Raw genomic sequence first — 24,354 nt, forward strand, 5'->3', positions numbered from 1 at the left:
CGTATGACCCAGCTGAGGAGCCGTAGCTCTCGGCTGCCTGGCCGGCCGTGGGGGCTTGTGGGAGAAGATGGCGGCCGCCCTGCACCTCAGGGTTGTCCGGGCTTGGCCAATGTCACGTAAGTGTTAGAGAGGGGAGCGGTCGTCTTGTCCAGAGGGTCCGAGAAAAGGGATATCTGGAGTTTGCTGCTGGGCAGGCGTCTCGTCGAATCCAGCGCGCGTTATTGTTCCAGGGCCGGAGCTGCCTGGGGCTGCGCGTCTTGTCTCCGGCTCACGGTTGCACCCTTGGCAGGCGGACACGAGACCTTGAGCGGCTGGAGGGAGAGAGGAGGGACGCGGGGTGACACGGTCATCTAGAGAACCGGAGTGCGAGACGCTCGTGCGGGGCGAGGGGTGGGCGTCTGCGGCTGCTGGCGAACGCGTTCACCGAATGGCTTCGGTCTCAACTTGAGGCTCTCGGTGCCGCAATTAAAAAAAAAAAGGCAAAACCGAGTCTGTTAACACGTCAGAGGATGAAACCCAGTGATAATTGTAAAAGTGATACGTAAAAAAAAAGCATCCCCACCGGTCAGGTGCGGAACTGGGCTGGGAGAAGAATGGAGACCTTAGAATTTGTCTGACGGGTTAATTTGTCTTTTTCTTCCAGTCTAAAAACCTAACAGCTTGTTGTTCCAGAGGCTGGGAAAGCAAGAAACTTAGCAACAGAGTAGAACTTCGCTATTCTTCCTTTACCCTGTCCTCTTCCACAAACTCCCCCGCCGTTGACTTTCCCCGCGTGTACCTGTCTGTGCTTTGGCGTTTCAGAATACCACGTCCTTAGAAACTTGCGCCATACGCAGTTGCTCATGCATTTTTGTAAAGAACAAAAGTGGGGGCTCGTTTGTGCAGCCCCTGAATCAGAAGTGTTGAGATGAGATGGTTACAACTTGGATTTTTTTTTAAGGCATCCAACAGAGTTCTGATGTGGAGGGTGTTTTTTTGATTTTCACTTTGGGCGAGATTCTTACGAACCCCTGGGAAGGTGATAGTGCGTGTCATTTACTTATACTTGAGGAAGTTCCTGGAAGAGAGGTTAAAATATAAGGAAGGGACCCCTACTGTGGTATTGTAGGCTAAACTTGGCATCCCATATGGGTGCCAGTTGGAGTCCCAGCTGCTCCATTTCAAGTGCAGCTCTCTGCTCACGCACCTCAGACAGCAGCAGAGGCTGGCCCACAGGCTGTGTCTACACCCAGGGGGGAGACGTGGAAGAAGCCCCTGGCTTTGGACTAGCCAGGCTCTAGCCTCTGAAGCCATTTGGGGAGTGAGCCAGTGATGGGGGTTTCTCTTTCTCTCTTTCTTTCCCTGTGCCTCTTTCAAATAAAAAATACATTTTTAAAATATGTTGAAATTATGAGTATGAAGGATCTTCAAAAGTTCATGACAATGTATTAAAAATGCATGTATTTCAGGGTTTTTTTTTTTTTTTTGCATTAAGCATCTTTTAATTCCATTTGCATGAATTTTTTAAAGTACTTTTTCCTTCATTTGTGTGTTTTAAGGTTTATTTTATAGGCCTGGTACGGTAGCCTAGCAGCTGAAGTCCTTTCCTTGTATGCTCTAGGATCCCATATGGGCATCAGTTCTAATCGCAGTTGGCTCCACTTCCCATCCAGCTCTCTGCTTGTGGCCTGGGAAAGCAGTTGAGGACGGCCCAAGGCCTTGGGACCTTGCACCCATGTGGGAGATGCAGAAGAAGCTCAGATCGGCTCAGCTCTGGCCGTTGTGGCCACTTAAGGAGTGAACAAGCAGATGGAAGATCTTTCTGTATCTCCTCTATGTAAATCTGACCTTCCAATAAAAGTAAATAAACCTTAAGAAAGATTTATGTGTTTGAAAGGCAGAGACACAGCGAGAGAAAGGTCTTTCATCCTCTAATCCAGTGCGAGCTGGCTGCAGCAGGCAGCACTGGGCCAGACTGAAGCCAGGAGATTTTTCTAGTCTCTCATGGGGTGCAGGGGCCCAAGACTTGGACCATCTTCTGCTGCTTTGTCAGGCCCATCAGCAGGGAGTCGGATCAAAAGTGCAGCAGCTTGGACTCGAGCCTGGTGCTCATATGCTCATATGGGATTCCACCATTGCTGATGGTGGCATGCCATGCCCCTGAAACACTCCTTTTAAAAATATATGTGTTTGGGACTAGTGCTGTGGCATAGAGGGTAAAGCTTTTCTGTCTGTTTTACCAGCATCCTTTGTGGGCGTTAGTTCAAGTCCTGGCTGCTTTTACAAAAGATTATTTATATGTTTTGAAAGGCACAGTTAGAGAGGGAGAGACAGAAAGCTTCCATTTGCTGGTTCATTCACCCGATGGCTACCATGAGCTGCCAGCTGAAGTCTGGAGCCATGAATTTCATCCGGGTCTCCCACGTGGGTGGTAGAGATTGAAACACCTAGAGCATCCTTTGTTGGTTTTCTGAGGCCTCCAGCACAGAGCTGGATCAGAAGTGAGGCAGCTGAGAGGAGCTAACATGCAAATGGCATGCCAGAGTCACAGGCCATGGCTTCGCATGCTGTGCCAAAAGGCCGCAAAGTCTTGCAGTGGATGGATTTGTGGCCGTGAATTTTTTACAAAGGCATTTGCTGGTTCTTACTATTGCAATGGTGTGACAGATTAAGTGGCAATAAGTATTATTTACTTATGTTTTTACAGTTTTATTTCATTTGAAAGACAGTATTACAGAGAGAGAAGGAGAGTTAGAGAGATCTTCCATCCACTAGATTGACTCCCCAATGGCCGCAGTGGCCTGAGCTGAGCCATCTGAAGCGCTAGGAGCTTAGAGAGAAAGAGATACCTGACAGTTGTTAGTTGACTGCCCAAATAGTCTCAGCAGCCCAGGCCCAGGAGTCGGGAATTCTTAGGTCTCTCTGGTGCATGGGGCCAAGCACGTGGGCCCCCTCAGCTGCTGTCCCAGGCACATTAGCAGGGAGCTAGGTGAGAAGTGAAGTGGCAGGATTAGAACTGGCTCTCACGTGGGATGCCAGAATCTCAGGCTGGGCTGCAGTGCTGGCTCTGAGTTCTAGTTATTTCCGTGTTTACTCTAAAGTGTTTCATTTTAGTTTTTGCTTTGGTGAGCATAGCGTACATTCTTAATCATTCTGTTCCACTGTGTTTATTATACTTTTAAAACAATTCCAGGGGCAAAGCTAGCTTGCCACATCATCGAAATACCAAAGGAAGAAACTCAGCAAAGTGATTGTACGTGGCTAAGTGTGGCAGGACTCTGGCAGTGACAGAGGTTGGGCGTTGTCCACTCACAGAGGCATCAGAGCCGTACCAGGCGCCGTCGGGAGCAGTCAGTGACCTCCAGTGTGTCTGGGAGAGTGGGAAAGAGAGAGCTTGAGTGTGTTAGGTGGGCTCAGGGAATGCAGGGCTTCAGAAGTTGGGTAGAGTTCAGTGACTTCCAGCGTGCTGTGTACAAGAGGGAATAGTGAGTTACGAAAACGCTACATCCACACAGTATAACTTTCTGGAATAATCACAGTGGCTGCATACCAGACATTTCCAAGTGCTTTAACAAATGCTTTATAATCTCTGAATATGTTGATACTACATGGAACATGAATTGAATTTTAAAATAAATACTTAGAAAAGGAGTGCATTGTTCACTATGTTAATCTGGACTGTTGACTTATATGTTGCAGTTAGAAAACAATGTTGATTTTTCAACAAACATAATCAGTACATAATGTTACATGCATTAGCTTTTTCAGAGCTTTTCCCAAAAACGCTTTGTCCAGGAATCCTTCCTTCTCCATGATAACATGACTTGTCACTCCTTTACTTCATTTTCTGGACTTCTTTCACTATGGGGTTTTATAATGTCCTAACCTGTAATTATTTAATGTTTCTTGAAAAATATGATTTCCCTCCCTAGGTGAATTTCATGTTGTAAGGCATAAGGTTTCCGTTCTAGTGGTTGTATATTCACTCGGGTCCTTTGAATTCTGTGTGGCAGTGGTCTCTGCTTGTTTTTGTCCTTGGTCCTTACATTGGTCAAGTCCAGAGGGCAGGATGCTGTCACAGGTGTGGGAGAGAAGCACTCAGTAGGCACAGTTACTTCCTTGCTGGCATTTACCCTTTTCGTGTGCTGTGGATCTTTTTTAAGGTTCTGCTGTCACTGCACTGGCTACCTCCGTATGTCACGGCCCAGCCCGTCGCCTTCTTCACCACGCCCTCATACCTCATGGCCAAGGCGGGCGGTCCTCGGTCAGCGGGCTTGTGGCCACCGTGTTTGGGGCCACAGGGTTCTTGGGCCGATACGTCGTCAACCACCTGGGTGAGTCTGAGTAGCTGTCTGTCGTTCCCTGGGTGTCAGAGCCACTTATTGGGAGTACCTCATGAGCAGCCATGAGCTGTGTCCCTTCATTTTAACAATAATACAGATCACTCTTGTCTCCGATTTATGTGATTTTTACAGTATGCCCAAGTTATGACAGAGGGTAAGATGTCGTACGGAGTGTAATGGCAGTTCAGTGATCGCACTAAAGCTTCGGTGTTTACAGATCACCGCTGTATACTGCACCTCTACGATGCTCATGCTGCCCTTGGTTTCAATCCACCTTTTAGGACGTATGGGATCCCAGGTGATCGTACCCTACCGGTGTGACATGTACGACATCATGCACCTTCGTCCCATGGGGGACCTGGGCCAGATTATCTTCCTGGTAAGAACCCTCCTGGCTGGGTTTGTAAAGTTGACATAGTGTCCATCACTATGACGTTTTTCAGAAAGAGTCCATTTTTACTGACCCCATTTCCTCCCAAAGTGGGTCAAGGGCATTTCACGTTTAAATTCCTGTGTTTTTATATTTTGGTGTAGGATTTCTAGATCAGCAGTTGGCCTGGCAGTTCTTAGAGTTTGTCACAATTACTCATTTCTGCCTGTGTGAGCCCAGAGGCAGCCACAGACAGTAACTGGATGGCCGCAGCTGTCCTGTTTTCCTGTTTTCTGTCTTACCCTTCTGCCTTCCATTGCACTGATATATGCACATATACTTAGTATTTGGCCTAGAAAATTCTTACTACTTGTTTTTTAATACTGACATAGCATTGACTTTCCGTTTTAAGACGGATCCTGGCCTGGGATCACTTTGCAGGTTTACTTAATGCAACCCAGCTGCTATTGTGGACAAATGTATCACTTTGACTTCAGTGCTAAATGAGCTGTGAATCTACTGAGTCCCCAGACCCGTTGGCTGATTTTAAAATTTTATTTTATTTTTATTTTATAATCCGATTCCATAGGCTCAAAAATTTCCTCTTTCTCCTCCCTAGTTCCTCCCTCCCCACCAATTTCCCTTTTATGACTACAGTAGTATAGTTCATTTTGCAAATTTTTAGCAGCCAGCTAGATTGAAAATAGAGAAGGCAGGAGGACTTGAACTGGTGCTAGTTTGGGATGCTGACAATACAGGTGGCAGCTTAACAGGCTGCACCACAATGCCGGCTTCATGTTTCCCAATTTTTAAAGTAGGAGTAACTAATTCAGTTATAAAAGAGTGAAGAGTAAAGAGAACTAGAAAGCAGTTGTGAAGACTCTCCTGTGTTCGGTCAGCTGCCAGAAGGGGAAGTGTACTTACTCCGAAGTAAGCCTTGGGTGTTTGGCTTTTGAAGGGAGACTAGACGGCTGGGTTTCCTTATTTGATGAGTGGGAGAATTGGGTGGACAAAAACCAGTGTGCTTCGTTAAGGAGAAACAGTGACTCTTCAGTTCTCCCAGTTCCTTTGATGAGTCGGTCTCCAGCACAGTCAGGGACTCGGCCTGGGCTGTGGCCCGAGCAGCCTGCGTTCAGCAGCACTCTGTGCTCCCGGGGGCTGCGGAGGTGTGGCGGGCTCGGCGTCACTCCTGGGGCTTCACCTGCTGGGCTGCTGCTCCTACAGGAATGGAACGGCAGGGACAAAGACTCGATCCGGAGGGCGGTGCAGCACAGCAACGTGGTCATCAACCTTGTCGGACGGGAGTGGGAAACCAGGTCAGCCTTGGATGCACGTGTCTTTGCAGAATCCCATCTTGGGGTCCACTGGATGGTAACTGAGCACCTTGTAGGTGCTTGTTTAGTCCCTTAGTCAGGGCTGATGGAACACCAGGGGAGCTCCTTAGGAGCGTTTCACTTTTGTGTGGGTTTGAATGTTTGTATTTAGCCTTTGTATGGGCTGTTTATGTACAAACTGATGCATTTCACTTTAAAGAGACAGAGACAGGTTATCTGTTTACTGGTTCACTCTCCAGATGTGCACAGCAGCCGGGGCTGGGCCAGGCTGAAAGCAGAATCTCAATACATTCTAGGTCTCCCACATGGGTGACTGAGACCCAGGTGTCTGAGCTGTCACCTGCTGCCCCCTCAGGTGTGCATTGGCAGGAAGCTGGAGCCAGGAGCAGTGCCAGGAGCTGGACCAGGCTTGCCACTATGAGACATGTGGCAGGTGTCCAGAGCAGCATCGTAACCACTGGGCTGGATGCTTGTCTCTAAACAGAGTTTTAATCCTGTACTTTCACAGTACTTTGTTCCCAGTTTTCTTTTCCCCCCAGCACTTGGCTAATGTTTGGCTTAGATTCGTCTTAGATTGATTTATGTGTATTTGTCTCATTAAATATGTTTTAAGTCTTGGATGACACAGAGCATCTTACTCATCTTCATATCCTCTTTATGAGTAGCACAGTGGAAGCAGTAGTTATGGTACTAACTCGGTAACTGCTGTTTAGTATCTTCCTTTTCCAGCCCCCAGTGCTTCCCTTCTGTTTGCTAGCAAGTGCAGCGCAGCTTGTTAAAGAGCCCCAAGAACACAGAGTTGTCAGTGCCGAATAGATGAGCCTGACATTGTGCTCAGGAATGACAGCCGGGCTAGAAAACTCGGGAAGACCGTGAATTTGGACTTTAAGTGAAATCATTACTGTTTAAAAGTGCAGCTATTAGGAATTTCAGTATGGCTAGGAAAACCAGCTTACCACAGAAAAGTTTGAAATCCCGGGTCCCATTCCTAACTAATCTCATTTGTATTCTTTGTTTCAGAAACTTTGATTTTGAGGATGTTTTCGTGAAGATTCCCCAAGCAATTGCTCAAGTGTCCAGGGAAGCTGGGGTTGAAAGATTCATCCATGTTTCACATCTGAATGCTGATATCAAAAGTCCTTCCAGATACCTGAGAAATAAGGTAACAAGTTGATGTGGGGCATGTTTCAGAGAGCTAGTTCCTAAGGATCTCGGAGCTGATTGAAGTGACAAGTGTTTCTCATCTGACCCTGCATGTTCCCAGTTGAGTGATGGTGTGTGTTGTCTTCTGACTTCCTGGTTGACTGCTGTCCAGGGCATTCTGCTGAGGGGTCCCCAGATGGATTGATATTGTTGGCCTATCTGCATAGGCATCGGGTAGCTCTGGGATGTGGTAGGATCAGGCAGAAGCATCATAAAAGCTAGAGTAGGCCTTCTGCTAGGGAGTCAAACTTGTTTACCCTCCTATGGTTAAAGGACCATTTTTTGTTCTCCGACTCCTTGCCTAATTGTGGTTTTTATGCGCTGTCCCCTCTTCTTTAAAAAGTTTATTTATTTGAAAGGCAGAATGATAAAGAGAAAGATAGCATAGATCCACTGGTTCAGTCTCCCTAAATGGCTGTATCTTCCAGGGCTGGTCCAGACCGAAGCCAGGAGCCAGGGACTCCATCCAGGTTTCCCACGTGTGTATTAGGGGCCCAGGTATTTGGGCTGGATTGGAAGCCAGGGCAGATGGGACTCAAACTGGTGCTCCCAGATGGGATGCCAGCATGGCCTGTGGCAACCTAGCTCACTGTAGCACAACACTTTTACATGGGTGATATGAAGGCTGGCCATGGCGGGTAAGTGCTGCCAGGGGAACGGCTGTTCTTGTAGCACTTCCAGTTCTCTAGTTACCTTCTAGACTAGGTGAGACAATCTCCAGGGGCAGGCCTTGCACATCAGTAGCTTTAAACTTTCCTTATGTAATTCCAAGCGATAATTTCAACATTGAGGAACACTGTGTAACTCAAGACAGAAGAAGAGGGTCCAGCTGGGCACTTGGGCTTCAGGTGCACTGCGCATGTGCTTTCTGCCCAGACAAGAGTGGCCAAGTGGTGGTTTAAGATCCTGGGGTTTGAAACAGAGATCTGGGAAGAAATGAAAGGTTTGGAAGTCAGCGGCCTTTGATGTTCATTGAAGTAGTAGGGGAACCACAAGGTGTGTTAGTAAGGAATTGAGGTTGAGAAAAGACCCAGAGGCACATGCAAAAACCAAACAAACACAGAAGATTATGGCAAGGTGGACGTGGTGAGGTAGAAGGCAGAGCAGGGGCGTGTGATGCGTTGAACGAGAACTGTGAAGTCGCTCGTTGACGTGGAGGTCAGCTGTGATCCTAAAAAAATCGTTTCTGCACAAACCTTGAGGCAGAGCCCGGTGTACAGGTGAGTGAAGAGTGACTTAGAGCTGAGGCAGTGAGAGTGAGAGAAGCGTGTTTTCAAGCACACTGGTTGATGAGACGAGGAAGGGGGCTGCTTGGGAGGCAGAGAGGTGGGGACATGAGACGGAGGGTTGTTCCGTTTGCCTTGGCCGATGCTTGCGGGGAGGTGCTGGCCACGAGAGCGGGACTGAAGCGGGGGGAAAGAGCCAAGTGGACAGGTTCCTGACGAGCTGAAAGGAGGTGAGCTCTGAAGCCTTGGCGACTACATTGCTGGTCCTGGAGGAGAAAGTGTTCCTGGGCTTGCTGGTTTTTATAGTGAGAGCTGGAGGCATCTTTTTGTCTGCTGTGTTAATTTTGTGTTTGAATCTGAATATGAAGTTATTTTCTGACAGGAGAAATAAAGGAAGTCTGAAATTGTAAGAGCATAGAACATGTGTGAAGCCGTGAGGGGCCACGTCAGCTAGAAGGAGCTCTGTTCCTGGCAGGGAGCTGGGCTGTTGGCAACAACCAGAGCTCCTCCAGCCAGGAGGGCAACAGGAGCTGCAAACACTCTGATTTTTCTTCATTCCCTTATTTTTATTTTTTAAAAAAGTATTCTTTATTAAAGATTTATTTATTTTTTGGGGGGGAAGGCAGATATACAGAATGGAGGAAAGACAGATCTTTTGTCCAATGGTTCACTCCCTAAGTGGCTGCAATGGCTGGAGGTGAGCCAATCCGAAGCCAGGAACCAGGAGCCTTTTCTGGATCTCCCATGCGGGTATAGGGTCCCAAGGCTTTGGGCTGTCTTAGACTGCTTTCCCAGGCCACAAGCAGGGAGCTAGATGGGAAGTGGGGCTGCTGGGATTAGAGCTGGTGCCCATGTGGGATCCCGGTGCGTTCAAGGCAAGGGCTTTAGCCACTATGCTATCTTGTCGGGTCCCTTCCTTCCTCTTTAAACATCCCTAAATGCAAACAGGAAGAAACCCACCAGCAGCCACAGAAGGGGCAAAGCATTAACACTGTAATACGGTCTCACATGACTATCTTCATATGGAGAAAGAATAGACCTTTGAAATGCAGGTTGTGTCCTGACAGTGCAAGAGGGATGCAAGTTTTGCTCACTTGTCCCAGAACTTTGAACACTTACGACAGATGCTTTGTTTTGTTTTTTAAGGCTGTTGGAGAGAAAGCAGTGAGAGATGTATTTCCAGAAGCCACTATCATAAAGCCATCGGACATCTTCGGAAGGGAGGACAGATTCCTCAACCATTTTGCTAGTACGTATTCTTTATAGTTGAAGAACGGTGCCGTCTAAGTAGGCTTGACTTGAGTACAAACCAATTCTTCTCTGATTCAACAGGCTGGCTATATTCTTGCCCATTTACCTTTTCATCCCCTGATATTATATTTCCTTTTTTAAAACATTCTTGATCTTTTTGTTTTAGTTGGCCATCCTCCACAGGCAGGTGGCTGGACAGGAAGTGCCCCATGTAGGATGCACATGCAGGATGCCGCCGCCTGGAGGCAGAGGATTATCCAGTCGAGCCAATGCACTGGCCCCAGTGTTAATTTTCATAGTTGATGAATTCCTTCTATGATCTTTGCGACTCAGATGAATGGAAAGTGCATGGCCGAGGACATCTGCGGCTTGAGTTTACACTTTGGCCTAATTAACTTCATGACTTTGTCGGGATAGTAGAATATTACTCAGAATTACTCTTGCTGCCCTCACATCCGTCGTGTTTCCTGTGCTGTCCCTTCCTCCTCCTGGCGTGATTGACCACAGTGAATCTGGGCAGTATCTCCTAAGTTTTTTCTTTTCCAGAGCATCGTGGAGTTGGGATCACCCATATGACTTGTAGCCTTAGGAGATTGGCTTTCGTGCACTAGGGCTTCTTTGTGTGGCTGAGTCATACTGCCTTTTATGGATGTGCCAGTTTACCTAGTTCTGATTTTTTTTTAAACGGTGTAATTATTTTTATTGGAAAGTCAGATTTACAGAGAAAAGGAGAGACATCCACTGGTTCACTCCCCAAGTGGCCACAGTGACCACAGCTAAGCAGATCCGAAGCCAGCAGTCAGGAGCCTCCTTCGGGTCTCCCACGTAGGTGCAGGGTCCTAAGGACGTGGTCCATCCTCGACTGCTTTCCCAGGCTACAAGCAGGGAGCTGGATGGGAAGTGGAGCAGCCGGGATATGAACTGGCACCCCATATAGGATCCCTGCACATGAAAGGCCAGGTCTTAGCCACTAGGCTACCTCACTGGACCCTAGTTTTTTTTGTCACATTGCTTTTATCACTGTATTCTTCATCTGTCCGTTCTTGTGTGGGTTCTTGGAGTGGACTGCTTTTGTGGTGTGGTCTTGTGGATGGTCGGGCAGTTAGCATCACCGAGCAGGCGCTAGTTGGCAGGCCGTTGACTGCTCTGCTCTCTGCATCATTTTCATTTGCATGTGTATCATCTGAGGAGCAAGTGGCTGCTCCTTTTAAGGTCCTCAGCTTCCTCAGAATCGACGACACTGGTCTCTCGTGTGCTGTTCTGTTGATCTGTGTATTGGTGCGTAGCAGCACAGGCCTCCTAAGGGTGGTTCTTGTGCCTTTCAGATATCCGCTGGTTTGGCGGTGTGCCTCTCATCTCCTTGGGCAAGAAGACAGTGAAGCAGCCAGTGTATGTGAGTACCCTGGGTGGAGCAAAGTACAAGCTTGAGCTCAAATTGGGTTTGGGTAATTGATTTTCTGGTTTTGTTCTAATCCAGTAGCCATCCTTTTCTTCTTTGTCATGTTACTTTCGTTGGCTTCCTCTTAGCTAAGAGTACATGTTTTGTCAAAGTCTCCCCTAGTTTATTCCTTCAATAAAATGTATTGAACCCTCAGTGCACCCAACACGGGGCGTGTCACTGGGGTTATCAAGATAGTGAACTGCAGGAACACATTGCTAACCTCAGTGGGGCTAATGTGATGATGTGATGTGAGAGGGAAAGGGTTTATTGAAGTCAGAGGGATGCCTGATCTATCCTTGGGCCCGTCAGAGGAGGTGTTCCCTGAGGTGACCCCTGATGGACTAGCGACAGTCGTAAGTCCAGTGAGGGGACTTGAGGGAGTGTCCTGCAGGGGAGACAGGTGGCCTGCGTGCGCAGGGGAGATGGTGCCACCAGATCCCGTCGGATGCTGAGTCACAAGTTCTCAGTGCTAGCACCTTTGGCACTTTTCCCCCAGCTGTTCTTTGTGTTGGGCCTGTCTCAGGGTGGCAGCGTCCTGTCCTCCAGCCTCTAGATGCTACGGCACCACCCACAGCTGCAACAACCAAAAATGTTGGGTGGAAAGCCATGCTGCTGCTTTTGAAAGTCAGAATGGCAGAGTGTCAGCAGGTCTGTGTCTCTCGACTTGCATTTAAGATGGCTTTGGGGCAGAGCTTGGGGAGAGCAGGGAGGGACGTTGTGGCCCAGGCCAAGCCAGGGGGGTCTTGAGCCTTGCGGTGATTGGTGTGTCCTTACCAGGAGAGTGCTTCTCAAAGCAGTCGTTGAGCTCTCTTGCAGAGATAGTGTGTGTGTCCTTTCTCTTGTAAGAAGCTTTCTGGAAACAGACAATTGTGTTATTTTCATGTTGTCACATAATCAGTATGGCCTGCTCTCCTTTCTTGCTTTGTTCTTTTCCTCCCTTCTTACCTCACTGTGCTGTTTTTTAATAGTTGTTGTAATTTGTTGTAGGTTGTAGACGTGTCCAAAGGAATTGTGAATGCAATTAAGGATGCAGATGCCAAAGGAAAAACCTTTGTCTTCAGTGGGTAAGTGCCCAGAGCTTGACTTTAAAGTTTTCCGCCAGTAAGTAACAGGAATAAATGGGCAGAACTGGCTCTTGGAACATTGCCTGCTTGCTCCTGGGTTGATACGGTTCTAAATCAGAACTGGTTGTTACAGTCTGTGCGAGGCTCCAGCAGGTCACTCTTGGTTGACGTAATGCTGGGACGAGTAATACTAGACATGTAACGCCATCGTTTTTCCCAGAAAATTATAGATTGTTATTTACACTTTTCTTCTTGTCTGTTTAGCACTAGCAAAATTCCTGCTTATTTCCCCATTTTTTAAAAAGATTTGTTTGTTTTTGTTGGAAAGTCAGATTTACAGAGAGGAGGATCTTCTGTCTGCTGATTCATTCCCCAAGTGGTCATAATGACTAGAGCTGAGCCGATCTGAAGCCAGAAGCCAGGAGCTTCTTTTGGGTCTCCTATGTGGGTTCAGGATCCCAAGGCTTTGGGCCGTCCTCGACTGCTTTCCCAGGCCACAAGCAGGGAGCTGGATGGGAAGTGGGGCTGCCAGGATTAGAACTGGTGCCCACATGGGATCCTGGTGCATGCAAGGCAAGGTCTTTAGCCACTAGGCTACCACACTGAGCCCTTCCCTGGTGTTTTGAGTTAGACTCAGTAGCAGCTGGGACTGAGCTAGCCTGAAACCAGGAGCCAGAAGATGCGCTCATGTGCCCCTCTGGTGCTTGAGCCGTCCTGTTCTGCCTTCCAGGTTAAGAAGAGCTGGCCTGGAGGCACAGTCACCTCTCTGGTGGCTTTCAGGTCTTCCACGCAGGGGCAGCCCCACGTAGTACCTGCTCTGCGAACTTTTGTATTTTAGATAACACCATTAAAAAAAGCAAGAACCCTGACACAGACTGAGAAAGTGTTTGTTAATTTTAACATTCAGATCCAGGTTTATTGGGTTATAGAATTTTTTTCTGTTTAAAGATTAACATATCATGAAAGTCAGAATTCTGGAGAGGGCGACAGAGATCCCTTCTACTCCTTGACTCCCTGGATGGTGGCAGTGACAGCCTGGGTCAGGTGGAAGGCAGGAGCCAAGAGCTTCGTCGGCCTGCCCCACGTGGATGCGAGGGCACAGACACTTAGTCCGTCTTCCACTGCTTCTCTCTGACCATTAGCTGGGCAGCTGGCTCAGGTGGAACAGCCAGCACACAAACCGGCACCCGTATGGGATACTGGCTTCCTGGGCAGTGGCTTTCCCCATGTGCTGCAGTGCTCATCTCGGTTATGGAATTGTGGGAGTCTCTTCTCACTGGACTGTGAGAAGGCTGTTAGCTAAAAGTGAGGAGGAGGTGGGGCGGAGAAGGCCGTAAGTGTAGGATTACCAGGCAGAACTCAGCGTGCCATTTGAAAGGGCTGATCGGAAGTGTGAGGCTGAGGCAGTTGACTCAGCAGTCTCCTCAGTTGTATTTTCCATGTGATTCTGTCCTGCCTGGAGTTCAGGCCCAGGCAGATACTGGACATTACCCAGAGCCAGGCTTTGGCTGGCTGAGTACGGTGCAGAAGAGCAGTTGATAAACACTTCAGTGTTTCAGTGTTTTTACTCCACAGAAGCCTCGCTGTTTCAAAATATACTTTGACCCAGTTCTGCTTCTAGAAATTTATTTTAAATGCAAGGTATCTTCTAAATACATGATTGTGGCACAAATATTTGCAATAATGTTTATTAAAAATACTATTTTATAGGAGAAAAAGATATTAATAGCTTAAATAGCTGTAAACTGTAAATTGATAAAGCAATTATGATTATATTCAATGCAATAATAGACAATTGAATATTTAATCACATAGAATGATTGTGATGTTAGCTTTGTTCTCTTTAGTAGTGGGATCATGGGTGCTAATCTGCTTATGCTCATCTGTTTTTATTGCATATATATTTACCTTTTCATCATAAAAATGTTGCTGTGGGCGTTGAGCAGAGTGCTTAAGCTGCTGGTTGGAATGACCGTGTCCCGTGTTTAAGAACCGTCTGTTTGCTCTTTGAAGGCCAAGTCGGTACCTGCTCTTTGACCTGGTGCAGTACATCTATGCTGTGGCTCACAGGCCCTTCCTCCCATACCCCATGCCGCACTTTGCCTACCGGTGAGTACAGTGCTGCTTTTCTGTCCCCTCCTTTAAAGAGCTGACTTGACACATTTGGAACTAGTGCCTGCCTAGAAGTGCAGGGGTCTGTCTGTAACAGTGCAGGGCCAGGGTCTGAATCAAAGAGGGGCTCCTCGTGCCCCGATGCGAGCCGAGGGACGAGTCGGGCGTCTAGGAAAGGGGCATGTAGATTGGTGCAAATGACAGAAACTGTGTGTGCAAGGGAGCTGCAGCTACAGTGTCTTCAAACTGCAATGGAAATTTGGAACCGGGTTGTAGAAGGAAGCCGTCGGCAGAGAGCGCCTCTTGGTGAGTCAGTGTGGCTGCAGTCGCTGGAGGAGCCAGGACAGTTCAGCTCTGTCCTGTGTCCTGCCTTGTCCTCCTGGTTTACTTCTTTGCAGGTCTGAAGTCTTGAACTTAATCATGTCATACCGAGTGGCCTGATCAGGAAGGTCTTCACATTTGTCAGAAACTGATTTATAAACCAATGTGACAATTCACTCTTCTCATTCGTATGCTTAGTCATTCCACAAATGTCTGGTATTCTTAGGCAGTGTATTAAGTCCTAAGCAATTACAACAAACCTTCGAAAAGCCTGTGGTCTGATGTGGGACTCAGACAATTAGGACACAGAGTGGTGACTGCTTATTCAGTGGTCTATCCTTTGGGCTTTTTGACTTGATCTCACTTGATCCTCACACTGACTGAAAGCAGACGCCACAGAATGATGCGGACTGCCTCCTCTAGAGGACCAGCTGAGTGTGAGAGTCAGTCAGAGAGGCAAAGGAAGAGCGCTCAGACAGTGAAGAGAAGGAAGAAGACGGAGTGTTTCAGGGAGGGACTGGATGTTGTAAGAAGGGGGCATTGCTGTGTTCCGTGTGTTTGCCCCAAAGCAGAGCCGGGCCCGTAGTGGGTGCTCTTGTTGATAGGTGTGCAATAAAGCGCTGCAGAAAAGTCACGGATGTGAATGGACCAGCACCTGTCCCGTGAGCAGTGCTGTAGAGCAGATTCCAGGGCTGCTGGTGAGAGCCCTGGAAGGGATGCTCTGTGGCAGGCATGTTGGTCCGGAGCTAAGCTGTTATTGTTGCTGGAGAAATTCTGGGCGGTCTTTTTTTCCCAAAATTTATTTACACCACTTATTAGAATAATGGTTTTCTATTTAAAAGCTACAGAACCCTGTATTCAATGAATATTTGTCCAGAGGCCCTTCTGGTAAATCAGATAAAAAAGTAGAAGTGATCTAGCTGTAGTGAGGTGCTCAGAGCGTGTACTCTCAACCCCTGACCCTTCAGGGCTGGTTGGAAAGTCACTGCCCTGAGCACAGTTACGGCAGGCCTAGGGATGACGTGCCCACGCAGCCCTCACTGTTCACTAGAGCAGAGTGGAGTCCTCAAGGCAGGTGGCCCCTCTTGTCCTCCTGCTGACTTGACTATGGGTCTTAGTTTTTTTGCTGTTGGTATTTTGGTTCCCAGGGCCACCACACCCAGAGTTGTATTTCACAGCTGGCGCACTGTTCCACTTGCCCTGTGTCCTTCATGGCAGCGGGCTGGCATGTCTGTGGTTTAGAGGGCATTGGTTTTCACAGACTTGGTTGAAAGTTGGATCTTGTCTGTCGGCTTTGTTGGTTTTGGCTCTGTGTTTAAGATGCACAGTCTCTCCGGGAGAACAATGGTGCCAGTAATTACAGTGGTCACGTGGGTTGGCTTGATGGGAAACAGACTAAAAAGCAGAGGTGGCCTCGAGGTCGTAGCACCCAGATGTAAGCTATTTACAAAGACCTCAGACAGTGCTTGCCTTGGCACAGGCCTGTGGCCATTAGAAATTGGCTTCAGCATTGGGCAGAGGGACACTTAAGCATCTGTGCCATCTGCATTTATTCTCCCAGGATGATAGCAAGACTCTTTGAAATCACTCCATTTGAGCCCTGGACCACGCGGGACAAAGTGGAGCGGGTGAGTGTGCATGTGGTTGGCATCGTAGAAGCTGGGCAGACGGCTGCGGGCACTGGAGAGTCAGGATCTTGCTTTGCTTGCTTGCTTGCTTGCTTGGAGTTTCCATGCTCTTGTCTGTGATGTTGCTTTTGGCTTGAGCCAGTCTCTCTAGTCACGTGTTGCCCCTCATCTGTCCACCCCTGTGGTGGCCCAGGAAGCGGTGGCTCTAATTTGTTTCGGCCTACCATTTTTAAAGATTGATTTATTTTTATTGGGAAGGTGGATTTACAGAAAGAAGGAGACACAGAGAGAAAGATCTTCCATCTGCTGGTTCATTCCGCAAGTGGTTGCAAAAACCAGAGCTGAGCTGATCAGAAGCCAAGAACCAGAAGCCTCCTTGGGGTCTCCCATGTGGGTGTGGAGTCCCTAGGCCTTGGGCTGTCCTCAACTGCTTTACCAGGCCACAAGCATGGGGGCTGGTGGGAAGTGAAGCAGCGTGGACATGAACTGGTGCCCATGTGGGAGGCTGGTACTTGCACACGCAGATTAGCCAGTGGAGCCGTTGTGTGTGTCCCGTCTCTCTCTTATTTTAAGGGCCAAACCACCTTTGTGGTTCCCGACCAGCTTCGTCTGCTAGAACTTGCTGCAGTGGCAGGAGTGCTCTGTGCCTGCCTTGTCACATAGCCATCAGCAACATGTGACATTGAGCACTCGACATGGGACCAGTGTGACCGCAGAAATGAAACTTGAATTTTAGTTAATTTTAACTAATTTAAACTTGAATTTAAAGTGGACCTTTGGCTCATTGCTTGCTGTGTTAGCACAGGGCTAGACCTGCAGCAAGGGCCCTTCAGACAGTGCGTGCCAGATCTCACTCCGCCGTGTTCCTACTTTTTTAAAAAAGTTTTAATTCTCAAACTTCATAATCTTTTCTTTTTTTCTTCTTCCTTTTTTTTTTTTTGGAAGACTTATTTATTTATTTGAAAGAGGGAGAGACAAAGAGACTTTTCATTCATTAGTTCACTTTCCCAGTGGCTGCAATGGCCCTGGTGGTACAGGCCCACGCCAGGAGCCAGGAGCTGCTTCTGGGTCTCCTGTGTGAGTGCGGGAGCTCAAGTAGCTGGCCCATTGGCATGTCCTACACGAATGCGTACTTAGCATTAACCCAGTGTTGATGCAGTGGGCTGGTTCAGAGACTGCAGTGCTTGATAAAAGAATGGCAGACATTTGATGAAGGATCAGTGCTGTCCCCACTTGCAGATTGGTTCTGTTAATTTGCTTTATACAAGATCTGGGAGCTTTGGTCTTATATTTCATTCCTCTTAGCTACAAAACAAAAGGGGTTTGTTTGTTAGCTCTGTAGAGAGCGTTGGTCCCCCAGGCTGAGTTCACTGGAAAGGCTGAGGAGTACGTGGGCTGGCTCCACGGCGAGGAGTGGGTACTGCCTGCTCCTGTTAATGGAGGTGTGAGATGCTGAGCACAGGCACAGCAGGCGCTGGGGAAGGAGCCTGCTCTGCCTCGCCGCCTTTGGCTCCCTAATCCCCCTGGGAAGCCAGCCCCGGCCCATGCCACCGGAGACTTGTACATCTGGGATGCAGATGGGCTTGGGTTTTATTTATTGGGTGGCTCATCTGCGGTGTGTCCTGTGCTCAGTTAGGGAGACTTGGTAATCTGACTTTTTCCCTCCCTCCACTCCTCCTTAAGCCAGGAGTCTCTCCATGTGTTCTTAGAAGGCAGTGAGGTCTCAGCTGAGCAGTAAGAGTTTGCTGTGGGGGCATTTTGTGTTCCTGATGAATGTTCAGCATCCTCTCTGGTCCTTTGTTTATTCAAAGAATTACATCACAGACAAGGTGTTGCCACATCTGCCCGGCTTGGAAGACCTCGGCATCCAGGCGACACCGCTGGAGCTCAAGGCCATTGAGGTGCTGCGGCGTCATCGCACTTACCGCTGGCTGTCTTCCGAAATTGAGGATGCAAAGCCGTCCAAGATCGTCACTGCCCCCTGAGCAGCCCTGGGGCACTTGGCTGCTGACCAGCGGCCGACCTACATTCTTTAGGGAGTCTATACGTAGTCGTAAAGCTCCCTCTATTAAAATGTCTGAAGCTAAATTCTGCATTGTTTTATTTATTGATCTGTAAAATGAGAAATCTAGTCACACTGCAGACTTGAAGATAATTTTCTTTAGGCAGTCACCCTTCCTTCTGTAGGCACCATATCCATGGATTCAACCAACTACAACAAATCAAAAGCAATTGAAAAAATTTGCTTCCATACTGAACATACACAGAGGGTCTGTTTTTCTGGTTATTACTTCCTAGATGATACAGTGCAACAACTATTCATATGACGTGTTATATTAGGGGTTATAAATAATTCCGGGATGGTTGAAGGTATGGGGCAGATGTATATGGGTTTTATGCAAATGCTGCACCGTAAGGGACTTGGGCCTCCACAGATGTTGGTATCTGGCAGGTGTAAAAGAGGACTCTGGACCAATCCCCAGAAGAAGTGGAGGGACAACGTGGTGTACTTAATAATGATGTACAAATCTTTGGCTTTTTGAAATGCTGTAAGATTTGAATTTCCCTGTGCCATGCCACTTCTAGCATCTATTCTGGAAGACAGGGACCCCTCTTTAATTTCAAAATATTGTGACGAACTGAATACGTGATTGTCATTTCTTCTTCATTAGTTGAGAAAACTACAGTGTATTGTAACCATTCTGAATTTAGTCACACTGACGATCTTAAAATTTATTTAGTGATATCTGCACACATTTGAAAAAGCAGTGTGCAAAGGACGTGAGCGTTGCCTGGAGACTGGATGGTCAGGCCTTTCACGGGAAGTTGTGACTGCTGTCCTGGTCCTGAGCTCTTGGAGACCTCCATCCGCCTTGCTGGGGGCACCACTCTTGGGTCTTCCTAGACCCAAGCACATGCCTCAGTCTCCATGTCAGCGGTGCCCACGAACCCGAGGAACAGTTGGTTCAGTGCTGGCAAGCCCCCACCACAGCCTCGTTCCAGACTCCGTAGTTCACAGTGAAGTCAGCCGTCACCATCGAGGTGGCTCGGGGCTGCTCGCGGTTCCGTTGGATCTTGGCCCTTGCTCTGTGGGACGGGAAGGTCAGCACAGACCCTCTTCAGAGAAGGGCCTGGGGGGTGGAAGGCGAGTCCTCACCTGTCCTCTGTGTGCCCGAGTCCCCACAGGGCATCAGTGCCACCCGGGAGCTTGTCTCAGTGCAGGGTCCCCAGCCCTCTCCCTGGTGGAATCCAAATCTGCCTGTTAACCAGGTCTGCAGGAGATTTGTGTGCACAGTAGCGTGCAGGGAGCTGGGACGTGCAAGAGCTGTGCCCAAGTTTAAGGTGATTGTGGTCACGAAGCTGGGTTGTCGAGCCGCACCCCACAGCTATAGAATCAACATTCCTAGGAGGGCCCAGGAATTTCATTTTCATGAACTCTACTGATTTATACTCATGTGAGATCCAGTTTAGTAGACAAAGGAGGCCAACTCTGTATTTTTTCTGTCTTCTATTACTTTGGATGACACCCCATAAGCCAGCCCGGTAAGCACACAGATGGGCAGCATTAATCTGATACAGTGATTGATACAAAAGTAACGGACTGTATCTTCTCCTACAATGTCTAACCTGCTGCTAGTGCCCATTCTCATCTCTGTAGCTTGTGGTTGAGAAGCTACTGTCCTCAGCCCTGACAGTGGAGGCTGACCCCTGTGAGAGCAGGTTAGCAGGCATTAACATGTGCAGCGTATGTCACGTAGGGAGCTGGATGGGAACGGGGGGCAGCCAGGACACAAACGAGCACTCATGCTGGATGCCAGCAAATGCAGGTGAAGGATTAGCCTGTTGAACTACCACACTGCCTCCTCAATATAGATTTTTTAAGCTTCCTGGATGGCAGCCTATTAGTACAGACGTTTCAAATTATGTAATTTATTGCAGTAAAAATACCATTTTTTTAAGGTCATAAACTCAACCCGGCAATCAATTTATAAACAGTGGATGTAGCAGATGCTTTTAAGGAGTTCCTATAATTGAGTTACTTAAACTTCCTTAGATATTTTAAACTGCATTTTAAAATAAATTCTCTAAGTTTGTAACTGACTAATATACAAAACCTTGCCATGTACTGAACGACATTCTAGTCAAACAAATTAATAGCATAGATAAGAATCATAAAGTCTGGTGTCACGATACTGTTTACAGACCATGAAACTCTCACATTTTAAAGACTAAATTAACGAAGTACGTATTTTAAATTGGAATCACAAGCACCCGCTTTGGCAACACAGCCACTCAGATTGGAATCAGAAGATGAATCAGATGGCAGTGCTAAATGTGGAATGTGGCGTGGTGACGCTGAGGGTGAAGCCACTGCCTGTGGTACCCGCACCCCGTGTTGGAGTGCCGGTTTTGCTTCTGATCCAGCTCCTGCTAACGTGCTAGGAAAGTAGTGGGAGATGGCTCTAGTACTTGGCGCATCTGCCACTCCCATGGGAGACCCAAACGGAGCTCCTGGCTCCTGGCTTCCACCTGCACTCGCCTGGGCTGGGCAGCCTTCTGGGGAGTGAAGCAGAGATGGGAGATCTCTTTTTCGCTCCCTCTCTTTTTGTCACTATGCCTTTTCAATAAATAAATATTTAAAGTGCATAAAAGTATTGGTTGCATTGTAAATGCTTTAAAGACCGTAAGCATGAGACAGCGATGGTCTGCATTATTCATGATCTGCTAAGCCTTTCAGAGTCTGCTAGGCAAGGACTGTAGCTACTAGGCTACTGTGCCGGACCCAAAAGGACTATTCTTGAAGCATTGAGTGTTTGAAAAGTTCATGAAAAAGCGTGTTATGGAAAAACTATGGAGGGTCACATTTCAAAAATGTTTTTTGGCACCAGTTTCCATGAGGTCACTGTAATTCTCTTGTGTGAGAAGTGATGGCATGGGCGGATGATGGTAATACCTGCATTTGCCACGAGTCCAGAACAACGTTTTATACTTTTTATCATGCAGAAAGAATTACTTCTTGATGTGTTAAAAATGCAGATTTTTGGCAGCTTTCCCTGCGCATATCTGCACTTGACTCAGGAATTCTGATTTTTAGTAGATAAGAGGATGAGGCTGTTACTCACATTGTTTGATAATCACAACCAGTGATTCGGAAGTGATTGATTCTTGGACTACATTCTGAAAAAAAAAAAGATTGTCAATCTCTTCTTTTTAAAAGTCCATTTATTTATTTGGAAGACATAATGAAAGAGAGAAGCAGGGAGAGAGAGAGAACATTTATTCACTAGCCTTAACATCAGATCTGAGCTAGTCTGAAGCTGTGAGCCAGGAACTTCACCTGAAAACTTGAACCATCACCCACCGCTCTCCGGACACATTAGTAGGAAGCTAGCTAGGGAAGAACATCAAGGACTTGAACCTGGACTCATATGGGATGCTGGCATCGCAGCGGTGGCTTATCCACTGCATGCCCATGCTTTCCTTTATTGTCTATCTTAGATCACAGCAGGTCAGTTCCTAAGGAGCCTCCAAGGTGAAGGGCAGGGCTATTGTGATGGAGCTGGGCAAGAGCTCGGAACATGAACCATTGCAAGGATATCAGCCTGGTTGGCAATGCCCGGGCATCTGGGAGTTGACAAAGTGTTCCTCCTTACCCTTTTCCTTGGCAGGAGAAAATATGAAACGGACTGTAAAGCAAAGGACGGAGCATGAACAAAGAAGGGCACCCCCATCAACCTGCAATGAATGACAAGACCAACCCCCCAAAGATAAAGCAGCACAGACCCCCAGAGAAGCTCTTTCCACACTCGATGCTCTTCCGGCAGTGGGGCCAGGAGCTCTCTGAGGCCCAGCAGAAGGAAGCGCAGGACCTGTTTGAGAAATTTGGCTACAACGTGTACCTTAGTGACCGGCTGCCCCACAGTCGCAGCATCCGTGACACGCATGATTCCAGTTGGGCCAGGCCGGGGTCCCTCGGGACCTTGATGTAGGTGGGGGTGCACTTTGGGAACTGTGAACATCAAGGGTTGAAGGAATGGGGATTTGGTGATGTGGGGGTTCAGGCCGAATAAGCAGAAATCCTGTTCTTAACCTGCTTTATTGCTGGTAATTGGCAGGTGACCCGCCTACAGACAGCTCCTGGGCAATAAGCAGAGTTGTCAGCAAAAACAGTCTAAAACCTTCTGAAGCCTTGGGCCTAATGAGTAGTTATCTCAGTGTACAAACGAAGGCTGTGTAAGGATTAGCGAGAGTCACTTCCAGTTAGCAACTCTGCAGCCTTGAGTTTTCCTCAAATTCTCTGCTTGGATTCCTCTGTTCTCCCACCTAATTGGAAGCTTCTTCTCTCTCCCCAGGCTGTCTGCTTCTCCCATTGTCTTCTGTGTCTGCCTCTACCATCTTCCTTTGCCATTAAAAATGAATAACAGCTTTGTGCAGCTATGATTCATACACCCTACATCTCATGCATTTGAGGCACACAATTTGTGGTTGCAAGTTTATGTGCATAGTTGGTCACTGTTACCACAATGGAATTTAAAAATGTTTTCGTCGGTTCAGAGAAAACCAAAGCAAAACCCCAAGTCCATTAACAGGTGCATCTCATTGCCCCACAACTTCCTTTTCCCTAAGTAAGCCCGAAACTTTTGCTTTTATCCTGTTCCTGGGGACTTATACATTCTGGATCTATCCTGTAAGTCCTTCTGTGACTGGCATTTCCTTTTCTCTCATAATGATTACAGGTGACATCCATGTTATAGCATGTCAGGTTCATCTTTTCTGTTGTTGCATAATCTTTAAAAATGTTATTTGTTAATTCATCTAAAAGGCTCGGTTGCGAGAAGCAGTGAGAAGAGCGACTGCTCATCTACTGGTTCACTCCCCAGATGCCTGCAACAGCTGGGTCTGGGCCAGGTTGAAGCCAGAGAAATGAAAGTTTGCTCTGTGTCTCCTATGTGGGTAACAGGAGGCCAGCTACTTGGGCCACCACTGCTGCTTCCCAGAATGTATTGTCAAAAATAACCTGTTGTAAAGACACAGTGCATTTGGGTTGATTCTCCACTTGGTGGCCATTTGGATTATTTCTAGTCTGGGCTAGTATGAATAGTACTGTGATTAGGATTCATGTTCAAGTTTTCAGCGTGGACAAACATTTTCTTTTGTCTCAAGTGTACTTTGGGGGTAGACTTCCTGGGTCATTTGATAACTCCATCATCCTTCCCAGGAAATGGCAGACTGTTTTCCATCTAACAATGCATGAGAATCTTGCTTAATCCACATACTCGCCCACAAATATTGACTGTCTGTCTGGTTAGTTACCCTGCTGAACATGAAATGGTATCTGTGGTTTTGATTTCAATTCCTTGCCTATATTCATTGCCTATTGGTCAGTGGTGTGTTCAGACTTGCTCGGGTTTTTTTGTTGTTGTTGTTGTTGTTGTTATTTTTAAGATTTTTATTGAAAGGCAGATTTTACAGATTTTACAGAGAGGAGAGACAGAGAGAGAAATCCTTCACCTACTGGCTCTCAAATGGCCACAATGGCCAGAGCTGAGTCGATCTGAAGCCAGAAGCCTCGAGCTTCATCTGGGACTCCCATGTGAATGCAGGGTCCTGGCGACCTGAGCCATCCTCTGCTGCTTTTCCACCCCCCAACAGGGAGCTGTGTTAGAAACAGAGCAGCCAGTACAGGAACTGGCACCATTTAGCATGCCAGTACCCCAGAGAGAGACTCAGCACCACTGCACTGGCCCCTGGAATCCCAAGAATTTTACATTTTGATGATGGCCACTCTGTTTTCAGCTGCTTGTTCTTTTTATATCATACCTAAGAGATCATGGATAAAAGTAAGGTCACAAATATTTATGCCTGTGCTTTAGAATTTCTGTCTTATGCTTTTTGTTCATTTAATATGACCCTTTTGATAAACGTTTATTTTATTTATTTGGAGCGGAGAGCTACAGACTGAGAGAGGAAGAGACAGAGAGATCTTCCATCTGCTGATTCACTCCCTAAAAGGCCACAATTGCCAGGGCTGGGACAGACAGAAGCCAGGAGCAAGGAGCTTTTTCTGGATTTCCCACGTGG

At 47.5% G+C, this 24,354-nt stretch overlaps 1 protein-coding gene across 1 annotated transcript; it reads left to right on the plus strand.

Moving 5' to 3' along the window:
• Nucleotides 1–48: 48 nt before the first annotated feature.
• On the plus strand, nucleotides 49–18,360 carry NDUFA9 (NADH:ubiquinone oxidoreductase subunit A9). Its single transcript, XM_040978764.1, has 11 exons — nucleotides 49–116; nucleotides 4,143–4,313; nucleotides 4,604–4,701; nucleotides 5,917–6,008; nucleotides 7,047–7,188; nucleotides 9,602–9,704; nucleotides 11,032–11,099; nucleotides 12,135–12,211; nucleotides 14,225–14,320; nucleotides 16,206–16,272; nucleotides 18,084–18,360. The coding sequence occupies exons 1-11, from the start codon at nucleotides 68–70 to the stop codon at nucleotides 18,255–18,257; spliced, it is 1,137 nt and encodes a 378-aa protein (XP_040834698.1). The 5' UTR covers nucleotides 49–67; the 3' UTR covers nucleotides 18,258–18,360.
• Nucleotides 18,361–24,354: the final 5,994 nt, after the last annotated feature.

This window comes from Ochotona curzoniae, unplaced genomic scaffold (genome assembly GCF_017591425.1).
Source record: "Ochotona curzoniae isolate NIBS_2020 unplaced genomic scaffold, NIBS_Ocur_1.0 contig_2927, whole genome shotgun sequence".
Lineage (NCBI taxonomy): Eukaryota > Metazoa > Chordata > Mammalia > Lagomorpha > Ochotonidae > Ochotona > Ochotona curzoniae.

Coding starts and splice junctions, on each gene's coding strand:
- NDUFA9 (XM_040978764.1), top strand. CDS start 68: ATGGCGGCCGCCCTGCACCTCAGGGTTGTCCGGGCTTGGCCAATGTCA. Junction 9,705..11,031: donor ATTCCTCAACCATTTTGCTA/GTACGTATTCTT, acceptor TGTGCCTTTCAG/ATATCCGCTGGTTTGGCGGT. Junction 14,321..16,205: donor ATGCCGCACTTTGCCTACCG/GTGAGTACAGTG, acceptor TTATTCTCCCAG/GATGATAGCAAGACTCTTTG.